Consider the following 12,572-nt stretch of genomic DNA (forward strand, 5'->3'; position numbering starts at 1 on the left):
AATCCTGTAGCACATGGCACACTTTTAGCTACTCCATAGGCAGGCAAGCCTCTACGGCTGGGCAGCCTCACTACCCCCAACTTTGGAAAACCAGCATGTTCTGACTGTCTCTTGTTCTCTCCTCTGCAGGCCACTATGTCCACGGCATCTGTATCTATGGAAACGGAGACTTGAAGTGGTTGATTAATTCACCCAGCCTCTTTGCTAACAAGTTTGAGCTTTCCACGTACCCCCTCACCGTGGAATGCCTCGAACTGAGGCTTCGAGAAAGAACCCTAAATCAGAGTGAAACAGTAATACAGCCCAGCTGGTATTTCTGATCCACTGTAACACGGGCTCGACGGGCGCTTGCAGCTGGGAAGAAGAGCCTTTCTTTGTGAGAGAACTTTGCCTTGCTTATGTGAATCGTTGCCAGAACGAGGTTACGGCTGCAGGACCTGGCCATGTTATTCTGTGTGCAGCCATCCACTGGACACTGTGAACTCCGCTATCAGGATGGCTGCACAGGGCCATGCTGGCATTTTGGCCACAATGGCAGCCTCCTGATGCTCCTTCTGCGTCAGGCTAACTCTCTGATCAGTGATCAACTGAACTGATGTCAGACCTCTGCACCGGATACTCATTATAGAGAAATGTTCTCATGAAAAGGAGAACTGTAGATAATACTGTTTAGGAAAATAGCAATTGTGTTTCTTTGAAGGAATCTTCTATGACGGATCTATAGCCACACATCCGTGGACACCACTCCTCTTTGCTCAGCCACACGTAGGCATAGAAACAACTTTCTGGGCAACTCAGCAATCTCCTTTACAACTTGAGCTACCAGAAGGGAGGACTAGATCTTGTTCCCAGGTTTCAACACTAGCCTTCCTAGTTTACTGTGTCTGAAGTCCTGTATAGAATGCGGCCACTACCTCCTGTTTCTGCAAAGGAATCCCAGGGAAACAGGACATTTCTTGTGGTGTGTCAGAATGCTCACTAGTCCCTCTGCCATTGCTTTCCATGGAGAACGCTGAAACGTTCCCACAGAATGAAGATATTTCTGGAAGAGAGGTGCTATTGCATGAATCTTGTCCCAGGTCTCTAACCTCAGAATGAATCACTTTCCTCTTCGGTCACCACCCTCCACCCCCACCAAAGTGATCTTACCTGCAAAATGGAGTCCAAATTCTACACCATGAAGGCTTTAAGGACTCCAGAGGATTTTGAGTAGCTTATTCTCAGAGAGTATTCTCTGAGTAGCTTTACAATGCTTAGTGCTGATAAGAGTGCCTAGATTTTTAAGAGCTTTCCACTGTGTCACTTATCCCTTGTGCTTACACTTACCCCTTATCCTTTATCCAATTCATTCACTCAGCATGCAGTCAATAAATATTTCTTGAGTGCCTGTTGTATACCAGACCCATTTGACACAAGGAGAAAATGAAGAGAGAAGCTTTTTCACTCTAAAATTCTTGGTCATAGCATCAACGTTGGAAAGGCTGCTCTAGAGAATCTCATGGATTGCTTGTATTTTGATGCATTCATATGCAGAGTTATAGACTGGGATATCAGGCCAAGAATATGAGTAATTAGAAGTCGAGGTCTAGGGGCGCCTGGGTGGCTCAGTTAAGCGTCTGCGCTCGGCTCAGGTTATAATCCTGGAGTCTTGGGATTGAGCCCCATGTCGGGCTCCCTGCTCACTGCGGAGTCCACTTCTCCTCTATCTCTCTGCCCCCCCCCCACTCGTTCTCTCTCTCTCAAATAAATAAATAAAATCTTAAAAAAAAAAAAAAGAAATCAAGGTCTAAATCAGAGATCATTCCAAAGGGAGAAAGGAAGGAATAGACAGAAGCTAAATCCTGTTGTGTTGTAGGCATCCGAATAGCTCCCTTATGGCTCATTGCATTAACACCTTACAACACTCTTGGGAGGCTCACATGATTACCTCCATTTTGCAGATGAAGTAAGTGAGGCTTAGAGAAGTTGTTAATAAGCATGAGGAAACGAATTCTCTGAGGATTGGGATGTTCTTACTGGTCTCAGTTCAGTTTCCTGAGAATATTTAGAGAAGGTGAAATAAAGCCATATTTAGTATAACAGAGAGGGTAGGTTTTAAGAATGGTCTCAGTGTTAATATGAGAAAATGTGCTGTCACCTCAGAAAAATGTGAAGTCTACTTTTGTACTCCTAAATCCATTGAGTTCCTTAATATTTATTTATTCTAACAAAAAAAAAAGTTACTACAACTAATGATACCTTTAATTCACACTATTTTTTTTTTTTTCTGTGACTGTGCCTGTTGAATGTTAATCGTATTTAAGGGAATGCCTTTGAAATAAAGCCTTTTTTCCCTGCTACTGAAAAAGATGGAGCTGTACAGAGTGGTAAAGGCTTGAAGCATAGGGAACACACCCAGAGCTAATGGTGGAGTCTAAGAATCATCTTCTTTTTTTTTCAACTTCTTTAAATGACCCCACCCGAGAAGAAATGTTTTACACTGGATCTTTCTCATCTAGAACGAGAACTCTTTTGGAATAGAAGATGTTTACATGTCTGTTGCTGGTCATCTCTGTGTCTTAAATACTTTAATATTGGAAGATTGTAGTGTTTGGGCAAGTGGGTTTCCGCTAGCCCATGGGGATGGCTGAAACTACTAAATCCGTCCTTGTTTGCAATGATGGTCCATGTTGTTATCTTGGAAATAAATTAATATATTGTTTTCACCTTTGGGGCAATTGTGTATTTTTATCTGATGGTTGGTTAATATCCACTAAAGACCATGTTTAACAAGGTAATTCTTCGAGCATTTTTACAAAAAAAATACAAACAGAGGGGTGCCTGGCTGGCTCAGTCAGTGGAGCACCTGACTCTTGACCTCAAGGTTGTAAGTCTGAGCCCCATGTCAGGTGTAGAGATTACTCAAAAATAAAATCTTAAAAAAAAAAAGTACAGGGGCGCCTGGGTGGCTCAGTCGTTAAGCTTCTGCTTCGGCTCAGGTCATGACCCCAGGGTCCTAGGATTGAGCCCCACATTGGGCTCCTTGCTCGGCGGGAAGCCTGCTTTTCCCTCTCCCACCCTCTCTCACTGTGTCTCTCTCTGTCAAATAAATAAATAAAATCTTTTAAAAAAAAAAATACATAGGGACACCTGGGTGGCTCAGTAGGTTAAGCATCTGCCTTCAGCTCAGGTCATGATCCCAGGGTCCTGGGATCGAGTCCCCACATTGGGCTCCTTGCTCAGCAGGGAGTCTGCTTTTCCCTCTGCCTGCCACTCCCCCTGCTTGTCTCACTCTCTCTGACAAATAAATAAATACATACATACATAAAAATAATTAAACTTCTAATTTTAGAATAGCTTTAGTTTTATAGGAACTTTACAGAAAAATTGCAGGTAGTACTGAAAGTTCGCATATACACCCCACTCAGTTTCCCATTATCAACATAGTACATTAGTATGGCACATTTTACTTAGATTTCCTAAATTTTTACCTAATGTCCTTTTTTGGTTCCAAGATCCCATCTAGAATGCCACATCATGTTTAGTCAACAGACTTCACTGGGCTATGACTTTCTCAGACTTCTCTTGTTTTGATAACCCTGACAGTTTTGAGGGGTACCAGTTGGCTCTTTTGTAAAGTGCCCCCCTCAATTTTGTCTCATGTTGTGCTCATTATTAGATTGGACTTTTGGGTTTGGAAGAGGAAGACCACAGAGGTGAAGAGCCAGGGTCCGTTCTTTCTACATGACTTATCAGAGTTGAGGCTAACCTTGATCACCTGACTTAAGTACTGTTTGTCAGTTTTCTCCACTGAAAAGCTACTCTTTTTTCCCCTTTCCATACAGTACTCTTTGGAAGGAAGTCACTATTCACAACCTGTATATAAGGAATAGGGAGTTATGCTCCACCTTCTTTGGAGTAGAATACCTACATAAATTATTTAGAATTCTTCTATAAAGGAGATTTGTCTCTTTTCCCCAATTTACTTATTAAAAAATCTATTTACATTAACGTGGGCTCATAGATGTTTATTTTAAACTTCAGGTTATAATCCAATACTACCTTGGTCACCTGGGTGGCTCAGTCAGTGAAGTGTCTACCTTTGGCTCAGGTCATGGTCCCAGGGTTCTGGGATCGAGTGCTGCGTCAGGCTCCCTGCTTCTCCTCTGCTCGTGGCCTCTCTCTCACTCTCCCTCACTCTCAAATAAATAAAATGTTAAAAAAAAAAAATAATCCAGTACTACCTTTTTTTTCTCCAATTGTTCCAGCTATGGCCATAGGTAGTTCTTTCAGTCGGCTCCAAGTCTTTGACACACCCCCATCACTGTGGGTTTTTCCTTGAACACTTTCTTATTTTCTGGCATTGCAAGATGCTCCAGTCAAGCCTCTCTTACTATTCCCTTATTCAGTTTTGAGGATAAATGACAACTATTAATAGCCATGGCATGAGAAGTACATGGTGATCAGAGGCTCAGACTCTCAGATGAGGGTCTGGGTCACCTCACCAAGTAAGCCATACAGAGGTATGGCTTACTTGCAGAGGTGCTAGTGAAGGATATGGGGAATCTGAAATGGGAAAGAGAAGAAGGAGACACTGGGTATCTGTTAGGACTTCAAGACCAGCTGCAGTGTTGGAAGCTGTAGGTCATTCCACTAATCTTCCCTTTATAAGTTTTCCCCAAGAAAAGACACTCACAGGATTTGGAGGAGCTGCTCTCTCAGTTTATAGGACGAAATTGATCCAAGCTGCTCAAGTGTGGATGGTGCACTGGACAAATGTGATCTTCTCAGGACTGAAGCTGTCAGCCTTCCCTGGAAATTACTCTCATCTGGGGTCAGCCTACACCCAATGCCAGGAGGGTGTGGGGCTATAAAGGCCCAATGCCCTCACCTTAACTTGGGCCCATAGCACCTGATGAGCTCTCTGGGGTGGAACGAGGCCTTATTTTTATTGTGTCACAGCCCAGCTTCTTTCCTTAATCCTAATCCCTTCTCTTCCTCCATAAATACTGAATGTGAAGAGCTCCCTTGCACACTAATCATTTTAGAGCCTGATTTTTGGAGAACCTCACCTGTAACATGTTCCCCACACAAAAGATGATACAAAACTGTACCTATATTTTCTTTTTTAACTTTCATAGTTGTTTTTTTTTCTTCTCTCTCTGTTTAACTGTTAAGGATTTTAGCCATCTAGAATTTATTTTGTCATATGATTTCAGGTAGGCACCTAAATTCTTATTCTGCTAAGGAAAATCAGTTATCCCAATACCTTTCCCCCATTGCTTTGAAATGCCAATATGATTATGTATTAAATTCTCATATATTTGGGAGTCTTTTTCTGGAATCTATTCTGCTCTACTGATTTTTTTGTCGATCCACATGCCAAAATTGTATTTCAAAAATTACAGTAAATCTCTGCTCTGTGGCAAGACAAAGAATCCCTTACTGCTCTTTTTCAACATTTTCATGGTAATTTTTGCTCATTTACTTTCAGACAAATGTTAGAAACAGCTTATCAAATTCCTTGAAAAATCCTGTCAGGATTTTAATGGAATTTGCACAGAATTCATATCGATTAATTTTGAGGTAATTATACCTTGACAATATTGATCTGTAATATGTCTATTTATTCAGGCCCCCTGTTGTGTATTTTACTAATATAGTTTTCTTATGCAAGTCTTGCACATATCATGTTATTATTAATTGTATTTTTTTTAAAGATTTTATTTATTTATTTGACAGAGAGAGACACAGAGAGAGAGAGAACACAAGCAGGGGGAGTGGGAGAGGGAAAGCAGGCTTCCTGCAGAGCAGGGAGCCCAATGCAGGGCTCAATCCCAGGACCCTGGGATCATGACCTGAGCCAAAGGCAGACGCTTAACGACTGAGCCACCCAGGCGCCCTTAATTGCCTGTATTTTAAAGAGTTCTTTGTGCTTACTGGGAATGGGTTTTTTATTTTTTATTTTTTATTTTTTGGGGGAATGGGAGTTTTAAAATATATTTGTTTTGTTGTTGGTAGCATAAAGAAAAACAATTGATTTTGATCATGTATGTGGATTTTATTAAACTTTTTCATTATTCCTAATAGTTTCTCATTGTGTTTTCTTTTCTTCTTTTCTTTTTAAGTAGGCTCAACACCCAGCATGGAGCCCAATGTAGGGCTTGAACTCACAACCCCGAGATCAAGACCTGAGCTGAAATCAAGAATTGGACACCCAACCAACTGAGCCACCCTGTGGTCTTCCTCTTCCAAACCCAGAAGTCCAATCTAATCACGAGCAAAACATGAGACAAAACCAGCGGGGCACTTTACAAAATAGCCCACTAGTACCCCGTCAAAATTGTTAAAGTCATCAAAATGTGTTCTCTAATAGTTTCTCAATCTATTATACCTCACATTTTCTGAAAATTATCTATAAATACCAGTTTTGCCTCTTCCTTCCCAAAATTAAATCATCTTGTTTCTTTTTTATTTTTGTCTTCTTACATTGGCAGAAATTTGCAACACAATTTTAAAGGGTAGCAATGATAGCAGGTACCCTTGAGCTGTTCCCAACATTAAAGGGCATGTTAACTCTTGTGCATGATGTTGGAGGTTTGATATAGGTTTCTGGTAGATACTCTTTATTGAAAAGAATACCAGAAAATAAAGATACATTGAAATATATTATGACTCTAATATATATATATCCCAGTTGCTATCTCTTTTTTTGTTGCATGATACAATTATGGGTGACTAGTTTTTAAAATTTTTCTTTGCGTATATTACTTCAAAAAATGAGGATAAAAAGTCACTACTCCTAAACTTTTTAAACAGTAAGAATTTAGTATAGTAGTTGATGTCAAGTGGGAAACTGGAGCAGGGATCCCTTTGAACAGACTAAGCAAACAGTTGAAGTTTGAGAAGACTACTAATGACTGAGCTGGAAGATTCCTTGTTGTAACTACTCCCTCTTCTGGTCAGGATGGCTTAGGGATTAAGCGCCAATGGGAAATAGACCAGAGGTCAACCTCTCAGAGCCAAGTTCTGACTTTGGCAAGAGAACTAACAGCAATATGTCTGAGAGGAGGAGGGTAAGAGGTGAAGTTGCCCATGCTCACTTTTCCATGAGGAACATCTACAAACTTAGAAGGTGGGGTACCCATTGTAGCTATCTGGAAGACTAACCTGGCAAGTCCTGTTGTGAGTCCAGGAAGCCTAACCTATATCTTGGGAAGGATCCTGGGGTCTATATCAGATAAGTGGACTGAATGATCCAAAAATAAATGGTTCTTAAGAAAAGAGGACAGAATTCAGAAACCGATGGACAGCATCAAGTGTCAAACGGTAGAAGGGAATCTCGGGCTTAACTGTCATCAGGAGCTGAGGATATGAGGAGAAACAGTTAAGAAAGTTAGTGCAAGATTAAAGTGAATTATTTATGAAATTCAGGCCATTTATTTCAGCTAAAGTGAATTATTAGTGAACTTCAGGCCAGGTACACAAGGCAAAAATGTAGGGTTTTAGAGGGCTTCCTTAAAATTTTTTACTTTGAAATAAGGTTAAACTTAGAGAAAAAGTTACAAAAATGACAAAGAGTTCTTGTATATCCTTCAACCTGCTACTTCCAATGCTAACATCTTACATAATCAAAGTTTAATGATCAAAACCAGTTTGTTTGGTTTTTAACTCTGCGCCAGCTGTGTGTTGAGAGTTGTGGCCAGCTGACTTTTACCTTTGCACAGGACAGACCAGATGGTATGTCGTGAGTCCCAATAACATGTAGTACCATCATATTAGACCAAATGAAAGCGAGGGACCGGTCTCAAGTGATATTTCCCGATGAAAATTGTAGTATGGAGAGGAAAATTCTGTACATTCTCTATTCCAGACTATGGAAGTGAGATAAAAGAAAAAGATAGAAGAGTAGATCCATAGTCATATCACTAAGAAAATGGTGGAGAAGAAAACAGGTGTATGGTGGTTAAAATGTATCTTGTATCTTACAGTTCACTGGTTGGAAAACTCTAATGTAGATTCATTTTCTCAGGATTTCACTAAATAGATTTAATGGGTCATGAAGAGCTAAGAGGAAAAGCACTGATTACTGCCATGTCTACACATTTAAATTCTGACGTTTAACACCTTTGGTGATCCCCTTCTGCATACCTCTGAGTGGGCCAGGCATGGAAGCTCCACAATTAGCATTCATGTGGTGGCCTTTACAGAGGACTCAGCAAGAAGTATTTAAATTAGACTTTCCACCTGCATGGCTGTGTATCAGAGATGACCCAGTGGAAGAAGAATGGTTTAAAGAGTAACCACAGTAATAGCATGGGATTCTTTGGGGATACAGTTACAAAAAGCAACAGAGTGACTTTAAATACATTATGGACTGGTAGACAAATATATGAAAATGTAGGAAATTTAAAATACTAATGTGATAGTCATTATCATACATCAAAATTTTCCTATCTGGATATGTAATTAGGAAACTTTTCTTTTTTTTTAAAGATTTTTTATTTATTTATTTGAGAGAGAGAATGAGATAGAGAGAGCATGAGAGCGGGGAGGGTCAGAGGGAGAAGCAGACTCCCCGCTGAGCAGGAAGCCCGACCCTGAGCCGAAGGCAGTTGCTTAACCAACTGAGCCACCCAGGCGCCCCCCCCCTTTTTTTTTTAAAGATTTATTTTTATTTATTTGACAGAGAGAGAGATAGCGAGAGAGGGAACACAAGCCGGGGGAGTGGGAGAGGGAGAAGCAGGCTTCCCGCCGAGCAGGGAGCCCGATGCAGGTCTCGATCCCAGGACCCTGGGATCATGACCTGAGCCGAAGGCAGACGCTTAACCGACTGAGCCACCCAGGTGCCCCAAGGAAACTTTTCTAAGGAAAGGTGGGAATCAGGGCAAATGTCATTTGAAAAATTTTCATTATATAAAATAAAGGTAAAGAAATATGTTGTGTTTTCAAAGGATTTTTAAGCAGGAAGATTCCATTTGTTCATATATATTTAACAAAGAAATTGTGCCAGGTTCAGTTTCTGGAAATATATCTAGGTATTAAGACTGATAGATCTTTCATATTCAAGTTGAAGAGACAGAAAAGTTACAAGAATATATCAACAAACAAGATAATTTTAGATAGTGATTAAGTTCTGTGAGGAAAAGAAAACAAAGTGAGGTGATAGAGATCAACAGACATAGAGAGAGAGGGGCTTCTTTGGATTAGGTGTCAGTCCTAAAGGAAAACAGGCAATAAACTCTTACACATGGGTCTTAGCTATATTTTTTTTTGGATCATCTCCTCAGGCAAGGGCAACAAAAGCAAAAACAAACAGTTGGGACTACAGCAAACTAAAAAAATTTTGCACAGCTAAGGAAACCATCAACAAAATGAAATAGGCAACCTACTGGATGGGAGAAGATATTTACAAGTGATGTATCTGATAAGGGGTTAATATCCAAAATATATAAAGAACCCATATGACTCAACACCAAACAAATTAAACAACCCCCCCCACCAAAAACCCCACCACAACCTAATTAAAAAGTGGGCAGAGGACCTGAATAGACATTTTTTCCAAAGAAGAAATACAGATAGCCAATGTATGTGTGAAAATATGCTCAGCATCACTCATCATCAGGGAAATGCAAATCTAAACCACAATGAAGTATCACCTCATACCAGTCAAAGTAGCTAGTATCAAAAAGATAAGAAATAACAAGTGTTGGTGAAGATGTTGAGAAAAGGAAACTCTTTTTTTTTTTTACTTTTTAAATTGTTATGTTAATCACCACACATTACATCATTAGTTTTTGATGTAGTGTTCCATGATTCATTGTTGGTGCATAACACCCAGTGCTCCATGCAGAACGTGCCCTCCTCAATACCCACCACCAGGCTAACCCATCCTCCCACCCCCTCCCCTCTAGAACCTTCAGTTTGTTTCTCAGAGTCCATCGTCTCTCATGGTTCGTCTCCCCCTCCGATTTCCCCCCCTTCGTTCTTCCCCTCCTGCTATCTTTTTTTTTTTTCTTAACATACATTGCATTATTTGTTTCAGAGGTACAGATCTGAGATTCAATAGTCTTGCACAATTCACAGCACTTACCAGAGCACATACCCTCCCCAGTGTCTATCACCCAGTCACCCCCTCCCTCCAACCCCACCCCCCACTCCAGCAACCCTCAGTTTGTTTCCTGAGATTAAGAATTCCTCATATCAGTGAGGTCATATGATACATGTCTTTCTCTGATTGACTTATTTCGCTCAGCGTAACACCGAGAAAAGGAAACTCTGTGCACTATTGGTAGGAATGTAAATTGGTGCAGGATCTATGGGGAAAGAGTATGGAGGTTCCTCAAAACACTAAAAATAGAAATACCATATAATCAAGCAATTCCACTTCTGGGTATTTATCCAAAGAAAACAAAAACACTAATTCAAAAGGATATATGCACCCTTATGCTTATTGCAGCATTATTTACTATGGCCAATATACGGAAGCTACCTAAGTGTTCATTGATAGATGAATGGATAAAGAAGATGTATATGTATATAAATACAATGGAATATTACTCAGCAATAAAAAAGTGAAGTCTTTCCATTTTTGACAACATGGATAAACCTAGAAGGTATCATGGTAAGTGAAATAAGTCAGACTGAGAAAGACAAATACCGTGATTTCACTTGCCTGTGAAATCCAAGATGTAAAACAAATGAACAAACAAAACAGAAACAAAGTCCTAAATACAGAGAATAAAATCGTGGTTGCCAGAGAGGAGGGGGGTGGAGGATGGGTGAAACAGGTAAAGGGGTTTAAGAGGTACAAACTTCCAGTCATAAAATACATAAGTCACAGGGATATAAAGTATAATGTAGGGAATATAATCAAAATATTGTAATAAATTTGTACGCTGACTAGCTAGACTTATCATGGGGGTCCCTTAGTGACACATAGAAATGTGGAATTACTCTGCTGTACACCTGAAACTAATATACTATTGTATATAAACTATACTTCAAGTAAGAAAAAGACCCTGTTAAAAACAAAACAAAACAAAACATTAGGCTGTCAGGCAAGGCCTCTCCTCAAGAGGGGACATTTTGAGATTAGAGTTTTGCTATCTGAGTTGATCACCAAGGCTGTAGCTGGATGCTAGGACTCGATTTTACCCATGTATTCCTTGGCTTTGCTAAAATTTCACAGTCAAGTGCTCCTTGGAGAAAAGATTGGATCCGGAGTTTGGGCGGGGAAAGTATGAGTCTGCACCATAACGTGGTACCAGAAAGTAGATAGTACTCAAAGAACAATGAGAACAAATCAAAAGCACCAGAGTCACCTTGAAGGGGCTCCTACTGGCTAACATGGGACACTCTGAGCATCAAAATAAATATTTAGAAAGTAATAGATTGTTTTTTGTTTGTTTGTTTTAAAGATTTTATTTATTTATTTGAGAGAGAGAGAATGAGAGATAGAGAGCACGAGAGGGAAGAGGGTCAGAGGGAGAAGCAGACTCCCCGCTGAGCAGGGAGCCCGATGCAGGACTCGATCCCGGGACTCCAGGATCATGACCTGAGCCGAAGGCAGTCGCTTAACCAACTGAGCCACCCAGGCACCCCAGAAAGTAATAGATTGTAACCCAATTAATAAAATGAGTTCATGAACCCCTACATGTATATATACATACATGAATGGAGGAGGAAGGAAAGCTCTTACAGTAAAAGGCCAACTAAAAAATACAGAACAAATGATGGAGTTAGGACATCATTAATGGTTGCTACAACTAGTGGGCAAAAGTTTGATAAGGAACAGAATATTTACAGTTTCAAAATATCTTCCCACAGATTATTTATTAGTTGTAAAGGTACAATTGTAACTTTACAGTGAAAAAAAACTGGAGATATCCCCCAATCAAGTGAGTGAAGTTACATCAGTAACACTGGGACAAGTCAACTCACAGACCTCCTGGAAGAAAGCAGAGTTGAACATGACATCCCTGTGGTGGTTGGTATTCCTACCAAAGTATATAAACTGAAGTTGTAGTCATGAGAAAACATCAAACAAACCAAAATTGATTGACACTGTACAAAAGAACTGGCCTGTACTCTTCAAAGATATAAAGAAAAACTGATGAATTTTTCTAGACTAAAGGAGATTAATGAGAAATGAAAATCAATGCAATGTACGATCCTGGATTGGATTTTCAACTGGAAGGATAAAGAAAAGGTATGAAGGACATTCCTGGGACCATAGAGAAAAATAGTATGTGGATTATGAATCAGATAATACTATTGTGTCAATGTTAAATTTCCTGATTATATAAAAAAAATTTTCTTTGCGGGCGCCTGGGTGGCTCAGTTGGTTAAGCGACTGCCTTCGGCTCAGGTCATGATCCTGGAGTCCCGGGATCGAGTCCCGCATCGGGCTCCCTGCTCAGCAGGGAGCCTGCTTCTGCCTCTGACCCTCCCCCCTCTCATGTGCTCTCTCTCTCTCATTCTCTCTGTCTCAAATAAATAAATAAAATCTTTAAAAAAAAATTTTTCTTTGTACTTTGTACCAAAGTGTCTAGAGTATAAGGTAGCATGATGTCTCCAACATATTCTCAAAA

The 12,572-nt window shown here is 40.1% G+C and overlaps 1 protein-coding gene across 2 annotated transcripts in view; it reads left to right on the forward strand.

Annotated features, from left to right (window-relative positions):
• LOC110586640 (N-acetyllactosaminide beta-1,6-N-acetylglucosaminyl-transferase) overlaps positions 1–1,195 on the forward strand; it is an 85,619-nt gene extending 84,424 nt beyond the window's left edge. For both annotated transcript variants that reach the window (XM_021696895.1, XM_021696896.1), the window contains exon 3: positions 130–1,195. In XM_021696895.1, coding sequence (XP_021552570.1) covers positions 130–320 — 191 coding nt within the window. In that variant the 3' untranslated portion in view covers positions 321–1,195. The remainder of the gene's footprint in view (positions 1–129) is intronic.
• Positions 1,196–12,572: the final 11,377 nt, after the last annotated feature.

This window comes from Neomonachus schauinslandi, chromosome 8 (assembly GCF_002201575.2).
Source record: "Neomonachus schauinslandi chromosome 8, ASM220157v2, whole genome shotgun sequence".
NCBI lineage: Eukaryota > Metazoa > Chordata > Mammalia > Carnivora > Phocidae > Neomonachus > Neomonachus schauinslandi.